At 41.0% G+C, this 26,388-nt stretch overlaps 2 protein-coding genes across 2 annotated transcripts in view; one reads left to right on the top strand and one right to left on the bottom strand.

The window, feature by feature from the left end:
* cnih3 (cornichon family AMPA receptor auxiliary protein 3) overlaps positions 1-11,630 on the bottom strand; it is a 91,336-nt gene extending 79,706 nt beyond the window's left edge. Inside the window, exon 1 of the mRNA XM_051725339.1 lies at positions 11,117-11,630. Coding sequence (XP_051581299.1) covers positions 11,117-11,194 — 78 coding nt within the window. The 5' untranslated portion in view covers positions 11,195-11,630. The remainder of the gene's footprint in view (positions 1-11,116) is intronic.
* A 2,094-nt stretch (positions 11,631-13,724) lies between these two features.
* On the top strand, positions 13,725-16,832 carry LOC127409969 (uncharacterized). Its single transcript, XM_051644950.1, has 6 exons — positions 13,725-13,828; positions 14,261-14,385; positions 14,542-14,709; positions 16,034-16,145; positions 16,570-16,626; positions 16,709-16,832. Exons 1-6 carry the CDS (start codon positions 13,725-13,727, stop codon positions 16,830-16,832), a joined length of 690 nt encoding a protein of 229 aa, XP_051500910.1.
* The last annotated feature ends 9,556 nt before the right edge of the window (positions 16,833-26,388 follow it).

Genomic DNA, 26,388 nt, shown 5'->3' with positions numbered 1-26,388 from the left:
CATAATACTGTGCATGCGGATCCACGGCAGTTGAGATGGAAAAAAAAATGGTGGCCGAACAGGCAGTTGATAGCCAATTTGTGTATAAATGAACATTTTTATTCACTTTTTCCAAGTTTTGATTCAAATTCTAGCGAGAAAGTAGTATTGCAGTTATGAAATATACACTTGGTTATTGCCAAAACTCTCCTTGATTTGTTCTAAATTATTAGACCATTGTGGTTTGGTTGACTGAATGAAGCAGACGCATTACCTTTAGTGGACACCAAATGGCAATATTCAGTTGCTGGTATCCTAGCAATGATGTGACATTATGCATTATGGGCGTTACGTTATGTGACATTTCTGGAGTTACTTTTGTACACAAACGCTGTCTGCTGAGTCATTAACTGATAGGGCAGCGAGACAACAAGACAGCTACCTTTGGTTTCAGTCGCAGCCTATAGCAACTGAAAACATTTCCTAACCACTTTCATCAGCATAGTTAATATAATGGAATTCAGCTTGTTTTGCATAGAGGGTGAGAGAAGGAACTAAGGACCTATTAAATACATCTTTCACAGTCCAGCAAGGCGAGGCAAGACGATTTAAACTGTAATGTATTGTGCTTATTATGTTTTCTGAAGTGCCGCCTATAGCAACTAGAGTCCTCCTCGTGCTCACACATTTCTGACTCCAAGCATGCAGCATTTTGCGGTGAAGCATTACCGTTCATGGACAAATAGCAATTTCATTCTTAATTCAGTCAACTGTGCAGCCTTGATGGAAACCATACCGATGTCTCAGAGGTCAAAATCTTCAGGTTCCAGAGTGTTTTGAATGGTTTTCCCCATTATTATACAGTAAATGCTACTTTTACTGTCACTGCTATTGGAAAAAATCAACTCCGATAGTTTCTGATAGTTATTTTTGGTTTCATATTTCCGTGGCTGGCGCTGGAGGGTTCTACAGTCTGAACTCTTTGGTTCAACAATATAGCGGCGCCCATTAGAGGTTAAGTAAGGGATAATCCATTCCCTTAATGCGTTAAACGATTTTAAATGCACTTCGCGGAGGCAACCACACATTTAAAATTGTTTAATGCACACCTTGTTGTAGCATTACAGCTGTGGTCACTATGGACTGTCACTGTATCGCAAGAGCTTGGAAAATAACAGCAAAGAGGTTTGGAATCACATGAGAGTGAGTAAATAATGACAGAATTTTAATTTTGGGGTGAATTATTCCTTTAAGAATTGTGCTTCATGTACGTCCTGGTTACTTTCATAACCTCCATTCCCTGATGGAGGGAACGAGACGTTGTGTCGATGTAGTGACACTAGGGGTCACTCTTGGGAGCCCCAAACACCTCTGATTTTGAAAAAAGGCCAATGGGAATTGGCGAGTGGAATTTGCATGCCACTCCCCCGGACATACGGGTATAAAAGGAGCTGGCTCACAACCACTCATTCAGGTTTTGTGCTGAGAAGCCGAGACAAGGTCCCGGCCATTTCAGCGGGTAGTTCAGTATTGCGGCAAGAGGGACACAACATCTCGTTCCCTCCATCAGGGAACGGAGGTTACGAAAGTAACCAGGACGTTCCCTATCTGTCACTCACTCAACGTTGTGTCGATGTAGTGACACTAGGGGTCCCTATACGAAACGCCACAATAAGCTGAACTGTGTTACGTGGACTAGCGGTGCGAGACGGGCAGACCGCTGTGTGCCCCGTAGCCAGTGCACCAGGCCGTCACATAACCTCCCTTCGGGGACAAGTCAACTGCCCAAAAAATAGGGACAGGCTAGCCCAGCCGTGGCCTCTTTTCCTCTTTTTTCTCCCCAAAAAAGAGTGGAATCTGTTTACTGACTGGGGGCCATAAGTGTCTACGTTGGGGGGGGGGGGGGTGTCATTCCCAAGGGAAATACACCGCGGAGACCACACCCTGCCCAGAGAAGGGGGGGTATTTTGAGTGGAACAGTTACCAAGTCTTGTCGGAAGTATGTCATGTGGAGAAGTCGCATGGTAGGTCCTACCCAAGGGGGGAGGAGCGTGAGGTCCGAGAACCACGTCTGGGTGGGCCAGTAGGGTGCTACTAGGACAATCTGCTCCTCGTCCTCCCTGACCTTGCACAGAGTTTGTGCAAGTAGGCTCACTGGGGGAAACGCGTATTTGTGTAGTCCAGGGGGCCAGCTGTGTGCCAGTGCGTCTATACCGTGGGGTGCCTCGGTCAGGGCGTACCAAAGCGGGCAGTTGGAGGATTCCCGGGAAGCAAACAGGTCTACCTGTGCTCGACCGAATCGACTCCAAATCAGCTGGACCACCTGGGGGTTGAGTCTCCACTTTCCCCTGAGCGTAACCTGTCATGACAGTGCGTCCGCTGCGGTGTTGAGGTCGCCCAGGATTTGAGTGGCTCGTAGCGACTTGAGGTGCAGCTGACTCCAGAGGAGGAGACGGCGGGCAAGTTGTGACATGCAACGGGAGCGTAGACCGCCTTGACGGTTGATGTATGCTACCATCGCCGTGTTGTCTGTCCGGACCAACACGTGCTTGCCCTGGATCAATGGCTGGAACCTCCGCAGGGCGAGCAGTACTGCCAACAACTTGAGGCAGTTGATGTGCCAATGCAGCCACGGGCCAGTCCAGGAGCCAGCAGCTGTGTGCCCGTTGGAGGTGTCCGTCATAACCACAACGTGCCTGGAGACCTGCTCTAGGGGAACCCCTGTAGGTCCAAGGGCTGAAGAGGTGGCGACAGATCGGCGTGATGACCACACAATGTGTCCCACGGCACCATGCCCATCTCGGGACTCGAGTCTGAAGCCAGTGCTGAAGTGGTCTCATATGCAGCAACCCGAGCGGTGTGGCCACCGCTGAGGATGCCATATGCCCCAGGAGCCTCTGAAAAAGTTTCTGTGGAACCACTGTCTTCTGTCTGAATGCCTTCAGATTGTTCAGCACCGACTGTGCACGCTCGCTCGTGAGGCGCGCCATCATCGAGAGCTTGCTCTTTTCCCAGTTGACCTGAAGCCCCAATCGGCTGAGGTGAGTGAGCACCAAGTCCCTGTGCACACACAACACATCCCGAAAGTGAGCTAGGATTATCCAGTCAAATCAAATCAAATCACTTTATTGTCACACAGCCATATACACAAGTGCAATGGCGTGTGAAATTCTTGGGTGCAGTTCCGATCAACATAGCAGTCGTGACAGTGATGAGACATATACCAATTTACAATAACATCAAATTAACACAACACAATTTAAACATCTGTTATACAAATAATTATACTCAACAATATACAAATAATAACATACACTGTACAGTATACAATACGCTGTTTTTGTTTTTTTGTTTTTTTTACTATATAGATACACATTATTCAATAAAAATAAAAAATAAAAATATATATATAAAAAAAGTATATATATATATATATATATATATATAGAATGTACAGTATTGTACTGTATTGACATTCAGGCTGTCGGTTGATAGTCAGTTGTTAAGAGAGAACATAATATAATAATAATAATATAATTTATAATAGTCCGGTGTGAGATATAAGAGTAAGGGTAATAAAGTGCAGTGCTGATGTATTTTGATCGTGGGAGATCAAGAGTTCAGAAGTCTGATTGCTTGGGGGAAGAAGCTATCATGGAGTCGGCTGGTGCGGGTCCTGATGCTGCGATACTGCCTACCTGATGGTAGCAGTGAGAACAGCCCATGGCTCGGGTGGCTGGAGTCTCTGATGATCCTCCGAGCTTTTTTCGCACACCGCCTTGTATATATTTCCTGGAGGGAGGGAAGCTCACCTCCGATGATGTGTCTGGCAGTTCGCACCACCCTTTGCAGTGCTTTGCGGTTGTGGGCAGTGCTATTGCCGTACCAGGCGGAGATACAGCCAGTCAGGATGCTCTCCACAGTGCAGGTGTAGAACCATGTGAGGATGTGGCGGTTCATTCCAAACTTCCTCAGCTGTCTCAGGAAGAAGAGGCGCTGATGAGCCTTCTTCACAACAACTTCAGTGTGGACGGACCATGTGAGTTCCTCAGTGATGTGGACACCCAGGAACTTGAAGCTGCTGACTCTCTCCACTGGTGCTCCATTGATGGTGATGGGACTGTGTTCTCTGTCTTTTCTTCTGAAGTCCACCACAAGCTCCTTTGTCTTACTGACGTTGAGGGAGAGGTTGTGCTCCTGACACCAGTGTGTCAGAATGTGCACCTCCTCTCTGTAGGCTGTTTCATCATTGTCAGTGATCAGACCTACCACCGTCGTGTCATCAGCAAACCTAATGATGGCATTGGAGCTATGTGTTGCCACACAGTAATGTGTGTACAAGGAATACAGTAGTGGGCAGAGAACACAGCCCTGCGGGGCTCCAGTGTTGAGGGTTAGTGATGAGGAGATGTTGCTGCCTATTCTAACCACCTGGCGTCTGCTTGACAGGAAGTCCAGGATCCAGCTGCACAGCGAGCTGTTTAAGCCCAGAGCCCGGAGTTTCTCATCTAGCTTGGAGGGCACTATGGTGTTGAATGCTGAGCTGTAGCCTACAAACAGCATTCTCACATAAGTGTTCTTTTTTCCAGGTGGGAGAGAGCAGTGTGTATTGTAGATGCAATGGCATCATCAGTGGAGCGGTTGTTGCGGTAAGCAAACTGCAGCGGGTCAAGATTGAGTGGCAATACAGAGCAGATGTAATCTCTGATTAGTCTCTCAAAACATTTGCTGATGATGGGGGTCAGAGCAACAGGACGCCAGTCATTTAAACAAGTTATTTTTGTCGAGATAATTGAGGATGCGGATGCCCACTTCCCTTAGCGGGGCAAGGGCTGCCTCTGCGACCTTCGTGAAGACGCGAGGGGACAAGGACAGGCTGAAGGGGAGGACCTTACACTAGTACGCCCGGCCCTCGAAAGCAAACTGCAGGAAGGGTCTGTGTCGAGGTAAGACTGAGTTGTTGAAGTACGTGTCCTTCAGGTCTACCGCCGCGAACCAATCTTGATGCCGGACGCTCGCTAAAATGTGTTTTTGCATTAGCATCTTGAACAGCATCTTGCCTGAGAGACCCCGCCGGCGGCCTGTCCAGCGGCACCGCAGGCCTTAGTTGCCAGAGGTGACATAACCTTACAGGCACTGGACGGGGGTCTCAGGCGGCCCCGCCAGGTGGCGGCATTTTGTGGGCACAGGTGCACCACAACCACTTTATCCACCTGGGGGATCGCCGAGTACCCCATGGCAGCCCCACCATCGAGGGTAGTGAGAGCGGAGGAGCTCAGAGACCGGTCCAGGCAGTGAAATGTGCCCGCCAAGACCTCATGAGCTCCTCATGCACCTCCAGGAAGAAAGGGACTGGGGCGGGGCACGGCTGTGAGCGGCACTCCGGGCCCAGGAACCAATCATCATGCTGCGAGGGTTCAGGGGGAGTGGAGGGTTCCACTCCACACCCCAAGGTGGGAGCCCAGTAGAGTCCTCAGAGTCAGACTGTACAGCCCGCTATCTGATGCTGCAATCGAGAGCTCATCCACTTCGTGAGCACTGAAACGAGATCGCGAACTCGCCCCGAGACGAGCCGGCGGTCTCATCCCAGCGGGGAAAACAAGCGTACTGGGGAATGGGAGGTCCGTGGGGAGTTACCCGGCAGAGTGGCTCACATTGGGGTCCCCAAATCGCCCCCAGTGCTAACTGACGCGGCCTCAAACCCATAGGTAGAAGGACCGAGGCGGGGAGCCGCTGGGGTGGTCTTTCCCTCTAATAAAAGAAAAACCGCGACCGCAGCGTTGCCATGGTCACGCTCTCGCAGTGAGAACATGACCTGTCCGCGAACGCTGTCTCCGCGTGGGCAGCGCCCAAGCAGGTAAGACCGCTATCGTGGACATCGGAAGCGGAGAGGTAACGACCGCAACCAGGAAATACACACAAACTGAGAGTCATCTTTAAAAAGACTCTCTCCATTAATGCCACCCTTTTAAGAAGGGAAAATATACTCTTTTAGCAGGAAGAATATACTCTTTTAGTTGCTGAAGCACCAGGGGCGTTCTCTGCACTTCACCAGTGCAAGAGGGGGAGAAGCCGCTGTATTGCGCCGTAAATCCAACAACTTTTCGAGGTGAATGGATCGGCAGAGTAATTCAGCTCGCTGAACACAACCGCTCGGCTCCGAAGAGAAAATCTGAATGAGTGGTTGCGAGCCAGCTCCTTTTATACCCGTATGTCCAGGGGAGTGGCATGCAAATTCCACTCGCCAATTCCCACTGGCCTTTTTTCAAAATCAGAGGTGTTTGGGGCTCCCAAGAGTGACCCCTAGTGTCACTACATCGACACAACGTCGAGTGAGTGACAGATAGGGAACTGATATTATTCTTGCCTAGTAACACACACAAGGCAGTATTTAAAAAAAAAAGAATCCCCTTTTCTCCCAATTTGGAATGCCCAATTCCCAATACTTAGTAGGTCCTCATGGTGGCGCAGTTACTCACCTCAATCTGGGTAGCGGAGGACAAGTCTCTGTTGTCTATGTTTCTGAGACAGTCAATCCGCACATCTTATCACATGGCTCGTTGTGCATGACACCGCGGAGTCTTCGCATGTGGAGGCTCATGCTACCCTCCGCGATCCACACACAACTTGCCCCATTGAGAGTGAGAACCACTAATCGCGACCAAGAGGAGGTTACCCCATGTGACTTTACCCTCCCTAGCAACCGGGACAATTTGGTTGCTAAGGAAACCTGGCTGGATTCACTCAGCACACCCTGGATTCGAACTTGCGACTCCAGGGTAGGGCTGAAACGATTAGTCGACGTTATCGACAATGTCGACAATAAAAATTTGTCAACAAAAATTTTCATTGTCTAATAGTCATTTGATCTTAACGTAACATAAGATAATATGAAACTCCAGTGATTGCACACAAGAGCAGCACTGCAGCTCACGCCTGACTGAGGAGAGGAAGAAAACACATCTCACAGTCCAGATGCACTCTAAACTTTCCAAACAGCTTCGGGTGATGTCGATTGCAAAGTATGAGGGAATTATAATGCAAAAATACAAAATAAGTAAATACAGAAGCGCTCTTTTTGTGGAATAAGCAGAGCCAGATTAAGCAAAACTTGCGTGTCGAGCGTCTTTAAAGGAAACACCCCAGCGTTACATCTTTAATACAGTTCTATTTAATGCGTTATAGCTTTATTAAAGTTAAAATAATAAGGAAACTGGCATTTCTCTGAGCAATCAGCGTCTCTTCTATGAGTTGCGCAAAGTGTCCCGATCTAAGGGGGAGAGACTGAAACTGCACCCGGCTGAGGTACACTCTGTTGCGGGGACGCTCATCCCTCGAGTGCGCGCGCTTAATGCAGCTAGATTATAACACAATGGCAACTTATTGAATCATAATATATGTCACTGTGCATTTCTTATCGTGAAGAAAGTTGGCAAAACACAGCTTTATTATTCAGAGAGAGTATTTTTTTTTTTTTTTTGTGAGTTAAAGATGAGTCTTCGCCCCATTATACACTGCAAAAAAATACATTTTTGATTTGTTTTTGTTTTGGCTTGTTTTCCAATATAAATATCTAAAACTCCTTTAAAACAACGTACATTTACTTTAGCAGCTATACTGCAGAAGAATTTTCTTTTTTTTTTTTTTATCTGAGAATGTTTAATATAATATTAAAAATACAAATATTTTAAAATACCTAAAAATCCTTTAAAAAAGGTGCATTCACCTGAGAAAATACAAGTATATTTTGTCTTTACTGCACTCGCAGAAGTATAACCAAGTGAAAAAAATACACTTATATACAAAATACACTTACATTTAAGATACATTCTCTTAAAGCAAGTCTAAATATCTTATATGTTACTTCTCAAGTAAATGTATCTTGTTTTAAGGATTTTTAGACAGTTTTAAATGGAAAAAAGACAAATACACTTGATAACAACAGGATTTTTTTGTAGTGACATTTTTACTGAATTAAACAATAAAAAGTATGTTTTCCCTTTAATTCAGTGAATGTCATTTAGAGGTATTTTTAAAAGATGATTTTGTCCTCTTTATTGTTAGCAAGCATGTTTATACAACCTTTTAAGTCAGGGCACAAGCTGAATAGTCGGTTTAGAGCTAATGATTAATCATTGCAATAATCGCCCGAATAGTCGAATAATCATTCTAATAATCGTTAGATTAGTCGAATATCAAAATAATCGTTAGTTGCAGCCCTACTCCAGGGGTGGTAGTCAGCGTCGATACTCGCTGAGCTACCCAGGCCCCCACACAAGGCAGTATTAAGACCATGAGTGCACAGTTCATCTCATAACCTAATCAAGATGCCCACCGATGTTTAGTAGGAGCTCTTTGGAGCGGCTTGTGAGGATTACTGGATTAAATGTGCCACAATTATGACAACCACTATACATCTTAATGATATATTCAGCCCTTCACAGATGAATGCACCACTGCATTCACAGATAATCTGTTAAATACTGTTCATAACTGGGTAGCCATGGAAGGCATATTTCTGGGCACTAATGTGTCGGTTTCCTCTGCACTGGCTGTGAAAGTGCAGTTGGCTGTGAAAGGGAGTTTTGGACTCTCACTTTTAGTTAAGCTAATGTGGGGATCATTTCCCTTCAGATGTAGAAATATATGTAAATATGCAAATTATGCATTAATTTAGAATCCCCATGAAATGGCTTGGCAGGTGCTCTTTTCTTTTTTGTAGGCATATTTCCAATTGAATCAGAAAGTTTAAGTGGAACATATGGAAAGGTGCATCCCTTTTTTGTTTATGTCACAGGCATAAACCATGATTTGATACTTGCTATTGCTACACAAAGGCAGATGATATCAGAGGAAGGGACATACTCATTCTATTGCACATTTTAGTGTAAGAGTGTAAGATGAGTCATCATTATTTTTGAAAATTTTTCCAGAAATGAGATTGTACATTTTAAATGCATATTAACTGCTTAAAGTTTATTTAAGGAATTGTAGGAGTACTGTTACATATAAATAAGTGGATTTATACAGGATTTCTTTAAAAATGACAAAAGATTCTACTTTGCTCGTAATCTGAGTTGCCAAAGAAAGGAAGATGGCAATATTAACACATGCCCAACCAATGGACTGAATATGGGGCAGGAGTGAGGGGACTGTCTGTTCATCCGTACAATGGAACACTAGGGAAGTGTCTGAAACATTTTTGATAATAGACATTATTTTGGCAATACTGTTTGGTGCTGTATATAGTGTTGCAGAAATGACACAATTTATCCTTTAAGGTGCTGTAAGCTGTTTAGCTAACTTTTGCTAGACAAGCCACGCCAATGTCAGCAAATCCAAACACGTATGTAACAGTTCAAGGTTAAAGGTGCAGCCTCACGGCCCGGCCACGTCCTCCTCCTCGTCACACTCCTTCCCCGCCCGTTTCTGGGTTTCAGCAACACTGTAACAGTATAATAACGGGCAAGGAGGAGGCGGGAAATAAAGGTTTAATGATAAAAATGAACTTAAAACAACATAAAACATAAACGAACACAGACACACATGCAAGCGCGGCAGTGTGCGTCTCTCTCTCTCTCGAGCTGGCATCTCTGGCCCCCCTTTATCTCGCTCTCCCGCTGATCATATGATTCAGCGCTGGCCGTGCACCTTCACGGCCCGGCCACACCCTCCTCCTTGGCGCAACGTAAAATTCAGAGAGCATCCTCGGATTGACTAGTTTTCTGATAAGCTAATAAAAGCACTCCCCAGTGTCTTTTTGGACAGAGCTTAGGGCTGTCACAGAGACAGGTGTGATTTCTCATTACAGCTATTTCCGTTATACGTGTCAGACAGAAGGGAGAACTTATACATGAAATTTAAAAAATGTTTACCTTTGCAACAAAAGTTCTAATATGCACCATTCCTTTTTGTCCCACAAATACAACATAACTTCAATAATCATAATCATAGGTGCTATTTAAAGAAAGTATTGTCTCTATTTGATAAGTTTGAGTGACATACTGTACTCCCGAGGACTCCCAGCATGCTTAAGAAGGACAATGTGGAAGTCTCATAATGCATATTCTATGCCATACATCCTGTGCATTCAACACAAATATCACAATCAAAACATAGGCTATGTAATACTACAATCAGAACCGGAAGTCTGAAAGCATTTAAGCATTTAATTTGCTTATTTAAAAGGGGATCAAGTCTATTAAAGATTCAAAAGCTAAAACCACTAAGGACAGCATTCTTGCCTTCCTTACACAAAATAATGACAAATAAATGCAACTTTTAGAATACCTACAGGACGCATAACAGTTTGGGTCTCTTTACAATCGAGTGAGCATAATGATGTCTTCCTAAAAACTCTGGGTCAAATGTGATGTGCTGATAATTACCCCTTTTTTAACACTTGGGGATTTAATGTCTGTTGCTATGCAAAAGCAAGCCCAGGGCAAACGACTTTGCTGACCCAAATCCAGAGCAGTCTTGCACTGCTGTGAATGTGAGAGAGTGGTATGCTTTAATGCGGCTTTCCTCAATGAAAAAAAGAAAACAGTGTTGCACCTTGCATAAAGTGCACAGACAAAAAGGACAGAGTATCATCAAAACAGGTCAGGCACAAACTGCTCCTCTTACAGGAAAATAACACTGACTGTGGCCTCATGCAGAGCAATTCATAACTGTAAGGGGGTTTGAACACAGGTATGCGTCTACTGAATTGGAATCCATATGTGCTGAAAGGTGTTTTACCATAAAGGTATAGAGCAGAACAGTGGGTACAGTATACCCTTGCAAAAGACTTCCTGTCTTACAGAAGAAGATACACAAGCTGGTACCACAAAGTCAGGATATGCACCAATGGTGTCACCCAAGTGACAAGTCTGTTTGCTTACAGAATCTCACAACCCTTTAACACTTAAAATGATCATCGATTACTTTGTTTGGTGATGTAAGACCTGGTAGGCACATGTATAATGTTAGAGACCGTTTGATCAGGTGATGGATGGACAAACATTTACTGACCCTGCTCTGACTCGAATGATGCTTACCACATGCACGCATGCATGCCAGCCTGCAGCAATATATTTTCACACAATAAAAACCTTAAATTTTCGAAAGCACGTCAAAAGATGCAAAGACTTACATGCCAGATCGCGAAGAAGATCAAAGAAGCACATAGGACTAGGGAAAGCATATAGCAAAAGGCAGCGAAAGTGAACATAATTGAGAGAAAACTGGAATTAGTAATGTTTCCAGAAGAGAACACGGTGCTCGGCGCCAAACAGGACTGACTGGCTGAACGAATGAATGAATGAATGAATGTAAGCAGTTACGGGGCACGCGAAAGGGAGAGCATCATCTTCATCAAAATATTTGCAACAATGTGTTGCAAACCTCTGCTCCAGTTTACTGCGATCGGTTTGCCATTGTCACAATTTAATAAAAAGTCCAGTGTGGTGTGCCGTTATTGCTTGAGTTGCATCAGTGTTGCAAAATCCCAGTGAAATTCAGGCATTTGCGTACGATCACGCAGAACAATACAATTGTCAGGTATGGTCTTTCCAACAGTGATAGTCCATTAAAGATTGTGAGCAGACTGTCGCGGTGAGGACTTCGGAAATGCAGCGCCGAACTGTACACTGACACACGGTCTTGCAGGCAGACAGTTCACCTTACCATAGCGAAGGCGCAAGAATACATGCTGGCTAACAGGTGGATTTAAAGAGCTCGCTCGCTCGCTCGCTCTCTCTCTCTCTCTCTCTCTCTCTCTCTCTCTCTCTCTCTCTCTCTCAGTATAAATTCGGTAAGGAAGTACTTTAATCAGACGTGAACCCTTTTCAACGTTCAAAAATGTTCAAATTTTTCTCATTTCAGCAAAACAATAAATATAGTTTGAAAAATTAACAGAGATTAATTCGTATGCTATATTATTTTATATTAGTGGGTAAAATCCCATACATTATTTTCTTGCGCCATCTTGCGTTTCGACAACGTAAAGTCAGTCAAATTATTATTTTTTAAATAAAGCAAACATATTGACCAACATTATTACCACACGATTGATAAAACTACACAATAAATAATTAATTAAATCAGTAGGTAAGTGAATTATTAAATAAATAAATTAAAAAAATGATAGACCTTATTCAGAGTAGGCTATAACGCCATATTTAATTTTGGACGGGAATAAAAACTAGACTGTGAGGGAATTCAATGGGTTGTAGGCTACTGTTGTTCAGCTGAGGAAATATTAAACAATACTAAAAAAATAAATCTTTAAAAAAACATCCAAAACATCCCTCAGCCTTTTCATTCCCGTAAACATTTTTAACATGGCGCTACTGTGAATTAACAGTGCATTGTAAAAACCCTGGTAACCGTATCGCCTGTTCTGTTGTGTGTGGGTTCCTCGGGAGACGGATTGTTGCGTTTAGTCTACTTCAGGCTACTCTCACTTCAGCTCTCTGTTCAAATACTATACCCATATGAATCAATCATATTACAAAATGGACAGGAGGTAAAGCCTGGTCTAACTATTTACTGTTTATTTTTAATTAATAGCTTATTGGTCACGTTCCAGTAGAGGAAAATGACCAATTATAGTCTGTACTGTATATGCTTTAATTTATGATGTGTTTATAAAACTCTGAATGTAAATTAAACTTCCCTATAGGACGATATAATTTAATTTGACTTTAAGTAAATTGAACTGCCGCAAACTAGGCTATTTAATTTATATAGGCTATACAAGTTTGTTATAGCTTAAAGGAATGTTCTGTGTTTAATACAAGTTCAGCTCAATCGACAGCATTTGTGTCATAATGTTGATTACCACAAAAATAAATAAATAAATATAATAATAATAATAATAATTTCGACTCATCACTTACTTTAATAATAATATATTGATATAAATAAATATATGCATCTACGGTACAGTGAGTCACTTACAATGGAAGTGAATGGGGCCAAATTTTGGAGGTAGAAATGTGAATCTTATAATTCTATAATATAATTTATAATTTTATATATAATATAATTATATAGTTACATGTAGTTTTTACAGTCGTTTTGGGGTTTTAGGGTTTGCAGTGTTACGTTGTCATGGCAACAAAGATGTACAATTGGGTATAAATGTACACAGAAATGGTTATAAGCATCATACTAAAATCATGTAAACACTCAAATGGATTGGGTCTTGTGGCTATACTTTTGAAACATTTACGGATTGGCAACATTTACTTTCACTGTAAATGCCTCACTGTTACCCATATTATTGCTTTATTTAAAGAAAAGGAGGGAAGAGTCTAAATTATTTTTTGTGGTAATCAACATTGTCACAAATCCTGTTGACTAAACTTAACTTGTTTAGAACCCAGAATATTCCTTTAATGGTCACGTTCCAATAGAAGTGAACTGACTTGATGCAAACTTGTAAAAGGAAACCAATCTCTAAGTGACATGTTTCAAACAAAACATATGATCTTGGGTATTTTTATTTAATTGGGGTTCGGTTTATATGGTTTTCCTATGTCCCCAATACCACTTTCCATCCTGTTAAATAAACAATGCTCCAAAAAACACCATCAACCGTGTTTGTCAGGGTACTGTAAATTAGTCTTTTGTTACATCCTATTATTTTTTTTATTTTTTTTTAAGTCAGAGATTTCAAAAGGTACTGCATAATAGGAATGACCCATGTTTTTGAATTTTTATCCCTTGGCACTTTTAGTGAAATGTTTCGGCCTCCCATGGATATGAAGAATCACACTGACTTCAGACACTCATTCTGGAGTTTTGGAAAAGAGAAAGAGTTCAAGCCGCACATTAGACACATTGCACCTGTTTTGACAGAGTAAGTACTTCATAAATAACATTTTCTCATAAAAGTAATAAAGACTGATTAAACTACAGTCGACGCTATAGTACTTGCAAAAGACAGCTTTTCAGTTTTTCCCTCACTACTTGAAGCAATAACGGAAGCGAATCAAAGTTTTTTGCATAAGTTGAATTGTAAATGTAATCTCACGGCCCATTAGTGGAACACATGAGAGACTCCACAGATTGTTGAAAGTCTTGATTTTAAAGCCCTGGGGTTACATTATAGCTACTCCCAAACTCCCAGTTGTGACACACTGGCTGTCTCTGCCTAGTGTTAATATTTCAAATGCTCAAGTCAGATAGAATGTAGGTCTATGTGACACTTTCCTAGTGCTTTTTTTTGTTTGTTTGTTTGTTTTGTTTTTGCTCCTGTTTGTTGCCTTTTGTGATGCCCTTGTCTGTTTAGATGTGACCTTGACTGGAAATCCCATTTGCACTGCATACCTGAACCTCGATACAGTGACGCCCCATTTCCGCACATCAAAGACATAAAGTTTCCCAATGAAAGGAAGCTGATGAGGTCTTTCCACAGTGAGTGATACTTTGATCAGCAAAGCCTAACTGTACAAGTATTAATAAACATCTCTACTGGTAACTGTTCATGAAAACATGTTGAGTTTGTTGTTAGATTGAGTTCATTTATCTGAATCTTATCTTTTACATTGCTTTTATTACATGTTTATTTAGAAGCTAATATGGAGTCCTGGTCTGAGTGGAGCTTTTATCCAAATTTTGGCCTGCCCAAGACCTACCACACTGGAAAGAGATGCATTATAGATGGTATTAATCATATGAGAAGCATGAGATGTATTTCAGAAAATTCTCTAGAATCATCCATAGGAAAGAAAAGGCAGGGTAAGAAAAACATTATCAGTGCTAATAATATTATTCCCTGCTGCTGCTGGCTAATGCCCCATTTATAGAAATGGAAATTGTACTTGCTAATGTGTATGCCAGTGCACCCAATGTTGAATAACATGTAAACCAACATTTTTATGTCTATGGAGGAACTAAAGTCATTTGTAATTTTTCCTATATAGGGAAGAAAGGGGTAGCTGTCACAATGGAGTATACTGTATCTCAGTAACTTCATACACTAAAAACATAAATAAAAAAATCTTTATTAGGTTCGTCAAACTCAATTTACGAAATTTTATTTAGTGTATTTTCTTATGGTTGTCCGATTTAATTTATTTAATTAATCATTAATATAAGGACAGTGAAAGTGTTGCACTGTCAATTTAATAGTAATTACTTACAGAGCTCAGCTAATTAGCCATCAAATCAAGTATCTTTTGAAAGAAAATCTCCATCCTCAACCTAAGCACAAGTGGCCATTTTTCACCACAGTGGTAACCCCCAAAATTTCTGCATAACAGACACTCTTTTAAAATACCAATAGGCCTATAACATAATCTCTTCCTATTCTCATCTTGTTTAAAAATGCATAAAATAACACTTAATTTCAACATTTGTTCTCCCTATACAGTCCCATACATAGTATGCTGGGAAATGGAAATCCCCTGCCCATGTTTCATCAGTGCTACATTAACACTACAAAAACTATTCCTGTTGTCCCAACTCAAATTAATTAAGTAAACTTCCATTTTACACACTGAAATGGATTGAACACAGTAAAATCAAGTTGTGACAAAATGTTATAGAATTGTGTTGCTTTAGTTTATTTTAATTAAGTAAATTGAACAAGCAGCAAAAATACTTTTTAAGTGTATTTTAAGTGATCAAGTCGTTTTGAGACAAAAGTCCAACTACACAAATGTGTCTTTTCTCCAACAGAGGTTTTGTATGTTGATTTGAAAAGCACACTTCCAAACTTTCCAAAATAAGAATAATTTTTCTGTCTGCAAACTAAAATCCCACTTTTGGGGCATATTGTCTCAAAAGGTTAATGTGTATTAAATGAACTGTATCTTATTCTAAGCCATTAAAGTGTCAATGTTCTATAGCTGTTTTGAAGCCAAGACTTAAGGGTATGTGCCTATACAGAAATTGACTTAAAAAAAATAAATAAAAAAAAATACCATGAGAAATATTCAATATAGAGTAAAGAGTGACAGTTATCTCCGCCGGTCTCCCCTACAGTTTTTATTTTTTAGAATTTTGCAGATTGTGATACATTCAGATTTTCATCAACAAACCTATCTTTTTGTTTGTTCAGCCACAGACAAATTAAGCATCTACACAGCAACAAGAGCCAGACCATTTCTAGTTCCCGAGTATAGCCCTGACTTTCACAAATATAGATCAACGTCACGCACAACCACTTTTGGGTAAGGGCTCACATGAAACTCATGGCTAGATGCAATAACACAGAGACCAAACAGATGGCACTGTTGACATTTTTTATGCATATAGATGAAGGCAAAACACAACACAGGAGATAATATGCATATGACAGCGATCAGTCAACTTGAGTCAAACTATAACCAAGTTACAACAAACAATATTAGCCAAAGATCCACAATAGATAGCAAGGAACTAAAGAGTTAACAGGACCAATTAAAATGAAACACCTGGGCACAATCAGGGAAAGGAGCAAGGACAAGACAAGAGCAGGGTGACAGAACCTCAAAATAAAAGAACATAGACAGTCACAGACCTTGAAGTCTAGAAGGAGGTCTCAATATATGGGACACATCTCTATTTGTAAAAGTAAATCTTTCTTATGTGCTAAGTAAATTATTCTTCATCCAGGTATTTTGACACACTTAAACCATTTATTCACCCAAAGACCCCTCCAAAAGAGCCCAGGTAGGTACAACAAATAATCTCATGATAATCTCAAGGTATTTTTCTAATATGCATTGCATAAAATATGTGTATATATTTGCAGGACAACTTATGCAGAGAAAATTAAATCTCATGAGCGAGAGGAGGACATGCTTGAAGTCAAGGGGCTATGCACGTGGAGGCCTGCACCAGACATTTGTGACAGGACAGTTTGGCAGGATGCCTAATTTGTTGAAACCATTCATTTGTTTATTGTTTTTTTTATTTTTTATGTTTTGTTGTAGTTTCATAAAAGTGTTAAAGCAAATAGAAAGCATTCCTTTTAGATATTAATTATTACTTGTATAGACTATTACAGTACAATCTGACACAATTTGGACAGATAGTATGTCTGAGCACCATAACTACAAATTTAAATGTTTTGAAGCAGACATTTATTTTGCCTTATTAGTTGGAGGGGTACATCAAATAGATTTTCTGTATTTCCCTGACAAAGACAAATGAAGGTCTTTTTACTCAGCCACAATATAAATCATAGGTCTACCCAGAATAAGGTGACTATTCTTTGACAAAATAATTTGTGAAACATATTCAAAGAATGTGAATGGAAAATATTTTCAAAATTTCAATTATTTTTCACATGCACACCATAAGGGCCTCTGGGACCCCAAACATAAAGTCATTCTCAACAGATCACAAGGGTTATGTATAGTGAATGTGAGTTGATTGTATTGGAGCAAGGAGCAGAAACTGTTTCACTCTTCTTATTAAATAATAATAAAACAAATAAAAAAATAAAAAATAAAAAAAATCAATAGATGCATAAGCAAAGGTTTTAAAGATGTATTAAAGTCAATTCATTCTAGTCTTGGACAGAACCGTATGCTATCTAGTGTTTAATCGGCTAAGTGTAATAACGCTCATGAGGATCAAACTCAACTTGCTTTAATGCAGTTTAAAGAAAAGCATATTTTACACAGGTCTTTTGCTTCTGCAGCATTCTCTGTGGTGGACCATCTGTTGTGTTGTTATCTAACCAAAGGGTAGTTTTGTTGCACATTCACTGTCCACACAGTTCATCCAAAGGGCTGATGAATAATGCCCAAGAGTTTATCAACACTATACAGCCTATATGTTGTCATTGTTGTTCACCTATACCTTCTCTGACCCCACACATTGTCCTCCAGAGATCAATTAGCTTTCATAATATATTGTATATTATCCTTAACTTGTACTGTTGTAGAGATGGATAATATTGTTTCATTCTAAGTATGACGCTACAAAATCTTTTACAAATGTAGGGGTTGTTTAGTCAGTTTAGCTCTCTGAATGGGTGTGCCAGAAACAGCATAACAAGCAATAAAATATTCTAAGTAAATACTCGCCAGTTTACATGTTCAGAATCACAAATAGAGATGTCAGATTCATGAATGAATCATTCTTTTGAGTCGGTTCTTGAATGATTGTGTCAAATGGATTAGCAAAATGGTCTGAATCGGTTCGCAGTTCAATTTAAATAATTTGGACAGCTCACTCATGCACTGAATCGTTTGTAGCAGTTTCTCTTTCCGTAAAACAGTAAAGGGATGAGCGATACCATTTATTTTCTTTTTGATCTGATACCAGTCATTTCAAGTACAGAATTGTTGATACCAATACCGATACTTCTATTAAATGGATTTTTTTGCGATTTCTTGGGGTAAAATTAGTAATTTAAAATATAATTTTTAGTCATAATTCAAGTCATTATTATTATTATTATTATTATTATTATTGTTATTATTATTATTATGTTTTATTGTTTTTTTTTTACATTTGTGAGCCTCAACAGAAAATTATTAGACTTCTGTTTTGTTTAGCCTTACAAAAAGTAACCATGGTTTCACTACAGTAACTATAGTTTAACCATGGTATTTAGTTAAACCATAGTTACCACACAATTAACCATCAGAATCAGAATGAGCTTTATTGCCAAATATGCTTACACATACAAGGAATTTGTCTTGGTTACAGAAGCTTCCAGTACACAAACAACACAACAGTAAAACAGAGATAATACAAAAATGTCTACCATTATGGCTCTTCTTAAACGAGAAATATTAATTGAGTGTAAAATCACTAATTTCATTGGTAAAATACTTACATAAAAACAAATAGGGCCTGGGTAGCTCAGCGAGTAAAAACGTTAACTACCACCCCTGGAGTCGTGAGTTCGAATCCAAGGTGTGCTGAGTGACTCCAGCAAGGTCTCCTAAGCGACCAAATTGGCCTGGTTGCTAGGGAGGATAGAGTCACATGGGGTAACCTCCTCGTGGTTGCTATAATGTGGTTCGCTCTCGGTGGGGCACGTGGTGAGTTGTGCGTGGATGCCGCAGAGAATAGCGTGAAGCCTCCAAATGCGCTATGTCTCCACGGAAATGAGCTCAACAAGCCACGTGATAAAATGCATGGATTGATGTCTCAGACACGGAGGCAACTGAGATTCGTCCTCTGCCACCCGGATTGAGGCAAGTCACTACACCACCAAGAGGACTTAGAGCACATTGGAAATTGGGCATTCCAAACTGGGGAGAAAAAGGGGAGAAAAAAATAATAAATCAAAATGGTGTTTTGAAATTATGTGAAGCGGTGCTTCACTTTTCCCAACAGTCTAGACTGAGTCTCATGACATTTAAGGAAAGGCTTTCCTCCTAGTAACTAGGGCTGCAACAACTAATCGATAAATCTGATAATTATCTATAATTTCTATGACTTTCATTATCGATTAGCTGGATATATGCAGCCAGCACAGAGAAGCTCCGCCAGTGACGTCACTTTACAGCCCAGTTAAAATGTGTTGCATGATGAAACTCGTTTGAAAAATGACGGAGACAAATTGAAGCAGAAAAACATGACCCACGATGTCCAGCACACAAGATCACTTTATAAACACTTCAAAGAAGATCATATTAAGCATACAGTTTAATGTGGAGCAGTTGAAGCATCAGGTGCTTGAAAGTGGGCGTGTGCTCTTTAATGCGCTTAAGAGTTGTTTCTCTCCAGCGCATAATTTACATTTTACTGCTATTTTCTTTTTTATAATATATACATGTTATGAATTCAAAATTAGGCGTGTATTTCCAGGTATTTAGCAGATCTGTTTGTTCCCTATCGATTCAGTTAACTCAACACTGCGGTAAATGCTTTTGGGGAATTCCTTCTCCGACAACCTAGTTGAAGCCCTTGTATAACAACGCCAATCTTATGAATGGTGTTTGAGCCCCGCCCCTTTAGGCATGCAGTTGGCCTATTCAAGCGGATGCGTGAACACCATTTCTTCAGAATTTTCTTCCTTCGAGACTGACATCATCTCGTCTTGATTATGACAATCATCTTGTCTTGAACAGCCCTCTCTTCCCCATCGACGGACACCCTCCAGTGGACATTATCCCTTCAGATGCATCAGGACGTTCACTGCCTGACTCTCAGTGCTTGCAGCGAAAGATTCACCCACCCCCTCTAGTGTTCCAATGAAGAGTCTCTCTGCCTTGCCGCCGGCATCGGGTTCTTAGCCACAGCGAGACACCTACCCACTTCCTTTCTTTATCCATATCCTTTTAATATATATATATATATATATATATATATATATATATATATATATATATATATATATATATATATATACACACTATATTGCCAAAAGTATTCTCTCACCCATCCAAATAATTTAATTCAGGTGTTCCAATCACTTCCATGGCCACAGGTGTATAAAATGAAGCACCTAGGCATGCAGACTGCTTCAACAATCATTTGTGAAAGAATGGGCCGCACTCAGGAGCTCAGTGAATTCCAGCGTGGTACTGTGATAGGATGCCACCTGTGCAACAAGTCCAGTCGTGAAAAAATACTAACTATTCCACAGTCAACTGTCAGTGGTATTATAACAAAGTGGAAGTGATTGAGAATGACAGCAACTCAGCCACGAAGTGGTAGGCCACGTAAAATGACAGAGTGGGGTCAGCGGATGCTGAGGCACATAGTGCACAGAGGTCACCAACTTTCTGCAGAGTCAATCGCTACAGACCTCCAAAGTTCATGTGGCCTTCAGATTAGCTCAAGAACAGTGCGTAGAGAGCTTCATGGAATGGGTTTCCATGGCCGAGCAGCTGCATCCAAGCCATACATCACCAAGTGCAATGCAAAGCATCGGATGCAGTGGTGTAAAGCACGCCGCCACTGGACTCTAGAGCAGTGGAGACGCGTTCTCTGGAGTGACGAATCACGCTTCTCCATCTGGCAATCTGATGGACAAGTCTGGGTTTGGCGGTTGCCAGGAGAACGGTACTTGTCTGACTGCATTGTGCCAACTGTGAAGTTTGGTGGAGGGGGGATTATGGTGTGGGGTTGTTTTTCAGGAGCTGGGCTTGGCCCCTTAGTTCCAGTGAAAGGAACTCTGAATGCTTCAGCATACCAAGAGATTTTGGACAATTCCATGTTCCCAACTTTGTGGGAACAGTTTGGGGATGGCCCCTTCCTGTTCCAACATGACTACGCACCAGTGCACAAAGCAAGGTCCATAAAGACATGGATGAGCGAGTTTGGTGTGGAAGAACTTGACTGGCCTGCACAGAGTCCTGACCTCAACCCGATAGAGCACCTTTGGGATGAATTAGAGCGAAGACTGTGAGCCAGCCCTTCTCGTCCAACATCAGTGTCTGACCTCACAAATGCGCTTCTGGAAGAATGGTCAAAAATTCCCATAAACACACTCCTAAACCTTGTGGAAAGCCTTCCCAGAAGAGTTGAAGCTGTTATAGCTGCAAAGGGTGGGCCGACGTCATATTAAACCCTATGGATTAAGAATGGGATGTCACTTAAGTTCATGTGCGTCTAAAGGCAGATAAGCGAATACTTTTGGCAATATAGTGTGTATATAAAATAATATTATATTTTGTCCACATGGCATAAAATACTCGATAAAGAGCCGCTTGTGTGTACGTGTCTTTTTAAAGATGTTGTATCACAAGTGTTCATGTGAGTGACACATCGCTCGGTCAGATAAACATGACAGCTGCGTTCGCTGCCTGGGAGGCACCCACGCCGAAGCAGCTCCCATGGGGACAGACTGCCCTCACTGTAAGGACATGAGTCTCCTGCTCTAGGGTCACCCACATTCTGCCTCCTGCGCCCTCCCAACCGTTTCCTCTGTGTTAAGTCTCGAGGGACCACATGAGGAAGCATGGCGGGGCCATGAGGTAGAGATGGAAGAATCCGAGGAGGATCTCGCACCAGCGCAAGCCCCACGGGCCCCTCGATCTTCCCACGCAGCGTCCTCACCAGTGCAGTACACACTTGACGACCTCCGGCCATCTATGGATGAGCACAGTGTTGTCGTATTCGGCAGGTCCGATGGTGGTAATGATGCCATGTCCCTCACAGTTTCCGACATGGGAGAATGGTCCATGGAGAGCATGGAGCTTCTTCGCGTCCTCGCATGAGCGGTCGAGGAGCTCTGTCTTGAGTGGTCCCCTCCAGAGGACCCGGTAAAATCTCGCCTGGACAAGTGGTTCCTGCAGGCTGGCCGCTGCCAGAAAACCATGGCCCGTGACCAGGTTGGAGCTGTGGTCCTCATAAAAGTGGATCACTCGGAGGAAAAGGGATATGCTAAGCTTCCCCCCATTGAAGAGGTGATTGCAGCTCATCTCTGTCCGTCTACCGCCATGGGATGGAAACCCCGCCTACCCTTCCAAGCCGTGCCGACTGATGTCCGCATTGGTTGGAAGAGCTTACACGACAGTGGACCGGTCTGGCTCTGTACTCCATAGCATGCCGGTGCTTCAAGACTTTAAGGCCAAGTTCCTCAAAGATATAGATGAGCAAGGCCCGAATACTGACATGTTCAAAGAGCTCCTCACCGCCACAGATTTGGCGCTGTGAGTTACAAAGATTACCATCGGTAAAGTGATGAGTAATCTTGTGGTTTTGGACCGGCATGTCTGTTTAACGCTTGCAGAGATGTGTGTAAAATACTTACATAAGAGCCACACTGAGCCATCGGTGAGACCGCATAAACTGTGAATGTGTTCAAAACAAAAGAAAAGTGCTTGTTGCAACTGCACAAGATGCTCATACATTCTCAAAATTTTTCTCACACCCCGCACACTATGCTCAACCGCTTCCCTATGGCGAGCGTGCTCTATCTGCTATAGAGCGAATCGATGCGCCCGCTGTCTCACCACGCAGACGTGTGGTGAGCTCTCACAGGTGTATCAGACTGAGTGCAAAAAATGATTGAGCACGGTTATATGCTACAATTTGCACGCAGGCTGCCTCGATTCAGTGGCACGGTTCCGTCTCTTGGGGTTTGATGTAGTGCGGTGTGATGGGACTCCGTTCCCCCGCAATGTCGAGTGAACTGAATCGATAAGGAACGTCTCCGGTTCCACATGTAACCTCGATTACCTGTGATGAAGGGAACAAGACATTGCGAAACCTGGCTGCACTACTACTTCAGAGTTTCGAGGTACGAGCGATGCGTTCTTATCCTTCAGTCAGAAAATTCTGAAGAAATGGTGTTTGCGCACCCGCTTATGTAGGCTAACTGCGCACTTAAAGTGGCGGGGCTCAAACACCATTGCAAATCATTAGATTATAGTTATTATACAAGGGCTTTAACTAGGTCGTCCTAGAATGAATTCCTTAAAAGCGTCATCTCAGGGAACCGAGGTTACATGTGTAACCGGAGACGTTTTTACCACATGCGAATCTCCATTAAACTTCACTGAACAAACAATCGCGCACATCCGCGTCGATCAAACCTATCGCAATTAGAAAGGGAGCGCCATCATTTTGATTAAACTTGTGCAACATCATACCGTGCTTTCAGTTTCAGTGTAATCAATCATGCAGCTTTCAAGTATGTCATGGTCATGTGTGCCGGTTTCTGAAGTGTTTTTGATCGTTTCTCATCATGTAACCGCATGTAATACAATGAGCACCAGGATGAGACTTTTCAGCACAAGAGTGAATCTGCACTGCGTTTGCAGATGTACTATGTTAAACTGTATGTAATACTGAATATAATGTATAATAATGCTAAGGGTCCTGATATTTGATAGTCCTGATAGTGCCAAATGTAATGTCTGATTCACCAGTAAATTTATACTATGGCAAATATTATTTTACTGGATTAGTGTACACTACCCTTAAAAATGTTTTAAGAATACTTTAGAAAAATCTTACAATATAAATTTAAAAAACTTAAAATGTATGTAATCAGTGACAGTGTACAAACATATGTATCTAACACAATTATGTATTTTTCAGCTGGGCAGAATTATTAAAATTTCTATTCTGATGTCACCATTGCCCTCTGCTGGGTAAATTTTTTGTCCCACAACATACCTGATGGATCATTTTACTCTTTAATAAACAGTACTTTTTAAGTTTTACAGGTGAAAGAAAGGAACTGTTTTGCATATGTTCTGAAAGAAATAATAATAATAATAATAATAATAATAATAATCAAACAGAACTATTCAGGCTTTGTTCAATGTTTTATGAGAGTATAGAATCGTCCAGTACAGTAAACCAAACCAAATCCTTACGCCCCTTATCATTTGTTACTTAACTAAATTTCCTGTATTTTAATAAAATGTTATATTTTATTTATCCGATTAACATTGTGACAATCTTTAAAGCCAGTGACAATCTCCCTTCAGAATTTCTAAGCTCTACAGATCCCCCTTTGAGTGCATTTATGTCAAAAAAGCAAGACTAATCCTTGGCACAAAAGTGCACAAAGGGCATCAGAGATTTTGTGTCACTTATAGCATGCTAATTTGACAACCTTTTGGTATGAATGCATTCAGATAAGGGGTGCATCCCAATTAAATACATCTTTAGCTAAAGTTTCTATTTTTAAAAGTGATTAGAAGCAATGAGTGGCAACATTAATTGGCGGTTGGTTTAATTGCCATAATTTCATGAATTAATGTATTCATCCTTTTACGCAAACTAGAGATGACATTATCGGATCGGCTTTTCATTTAAATATGATGTGATCTCTGTTTCGAAAAGTTCCAAACCATTGGCATTGGGTTTTCTCAGGACCTTTCCAGGGATCCAGAGTATAATGATTTACCCATGATCGCTCATTGATCCTTCGCCATCAGAGAACTCTGTAAGGATTTGTTTCTGACAATGGTTCTGCTGTACACTGGCAATATTAAGTAGATTGCTTCCTGAGTATCCACCAGCTCCATCTAAACAAGGCTACTGTATATTGAGATTCGCTCTGTTTATATGCAGCAATGAGAATGACTTGCTTGTTTTAACTAAAAGTGATGATGGTGGTCCTCCACTCTGGTCCTTGTGTGTGTTTATCCAAAAAATAATTCAAACTTATCCATTAAACTTCTCCTAACTTTCCAATCTAAACTGGTCAGCAAGAGGTACAACATCAGGTATGGATCACTAGGGCTTAATCTGAACAAGTTTAATTGAACACTATTTACAATTTAACACCTTAGCGAAGTAAGTGCAGTCGAGTGGTTTCAAATTAAGCATGTTCACAGCACATTTTTAAACACAATCACAATCAGGGTCAAAAGTGACAGATATTTTTACACAAGCCTAACTGCCCTGCAGATACTATGGAGGAACATGTCTACGTTCCAGCTGTTTTCATCCTCTGACTGGACATTGATTCGATCTGTAGGGACAGAGTAACCACTGAAGCAACCACTAGAGGACACTGTTTATTTTCAGTTTGCAATGGAATTTCTTAATCTCAATGGTGTGATGCAGTCTTCTGATATATAATAAATAAATCTGTTTCATTATTTAATTAGTTTACCAAACATATTTTATATATTTTGTGATAAACAAAATAATTTTAATTTACCTTAAAATTAGTGGTATTGCTAATGTCTAATTGTAGCTAGTCTAGCTGTGTACAAAACAGATTAAGAGGCATGAATTATCTTTGATTACAGATTACACAACAGATATTTGATTCCTGAAACATAGCTAATTTATTCTTGTTGGATTCTCATCATGTTCTTCAGCTACAGTGAAAAACAACAATTTAATGAGCTTTGAGAAAGCCCCTAAAAATTACTCTTGAATACAACCATTGAAGGAATTGTTAATGGAGAAATATAAAATATAAGGCAGCCATTACCTTATTTTTATTCTGATATTGTGGTACCAGATATTTATAATCTTCAATTCTTAACCACAGATTAACCATACACGAAGATGCCTTTTAGAAGATCAAATACTCTTAATTCCAATTTCATTGAGTGACTCTTTAAATCAGAATGTGCCACAGGACTTGATCTTTGCAAAGCCAAACTCAGCTGAAGCTGCACTGTGTGGCTGGACACCTCTCTAATTTGTCCATTGCATGAGCCAATCTGTGTAGGACACTGTCTGCTGGATCAGCAGTTTATCTTCAGCCCACAATACTCTCAGAGCTCATGCCTCCTCTTCCCTTTGTTCCACTGTTCATGTCTATTATCATTTTGCTTCATTTCCCATGCATTCACACAAATGGTCAGTGCTTTTTAATTTAATTTAAGTGGTTAGGAAAGTCATGAGTCACTTATATATCAGCCCTTTAAATATAAAGCTGCTCTGGACTATTTACTGCGTCTTTATACAGCATGCTGAAAGTTGATCTTGATGGAAATGTACTGATAATAAAAACTATACAAAAGCAATAGATTCCAGTAACTGCTTTGGAAGCAGGTCTCTGGATTAAACATATTAAAGATCAGGGGATTTCAGCTTTTACAG

This window comes from Myxocyprinus asiaticus, chromosome 19, assembly GCF_019703515.2.
Source record: "Myxocyprinus asiaticus isolate MX2 ecotype Aquarium Trade chromosome 19, UBuf_Myxa_2, whole genome shotgun sequence".
Taxonomy (NCBI): Eukaryota; Metazoa; Chordata; class Actinopteri; order Cypriniformes; family Catostomidae; genus Myxocyprinus; species Myxocyprinus asiaticus.
This window is presented reverse-complemented; position numbering and strand designations above follow the sequence as displayed.

Coding starts and splice junctions, on each gene's coding strand:
- LOC127409969 (XM_051644950.1), top strand. CDS start 13,725: ATGGATATGAAGAATCACACTGACTTCAGACACTCATTCTGGAGTTTT. Junction 13,829..14,260: donor ATTGCACCTGTTTTGACAGA/GTAAGTACTTCA, acceptor TTGTCTGTTTAG/ATGTGACCTTGACTGGAAAT. Junction 14,710..16,033: donor CATAGGAAAGAAAAGGCAGG/GTAAGAAAAACA, acceptor TTGTTTGTTCAG/CCACAGACAAATTAAGCATC.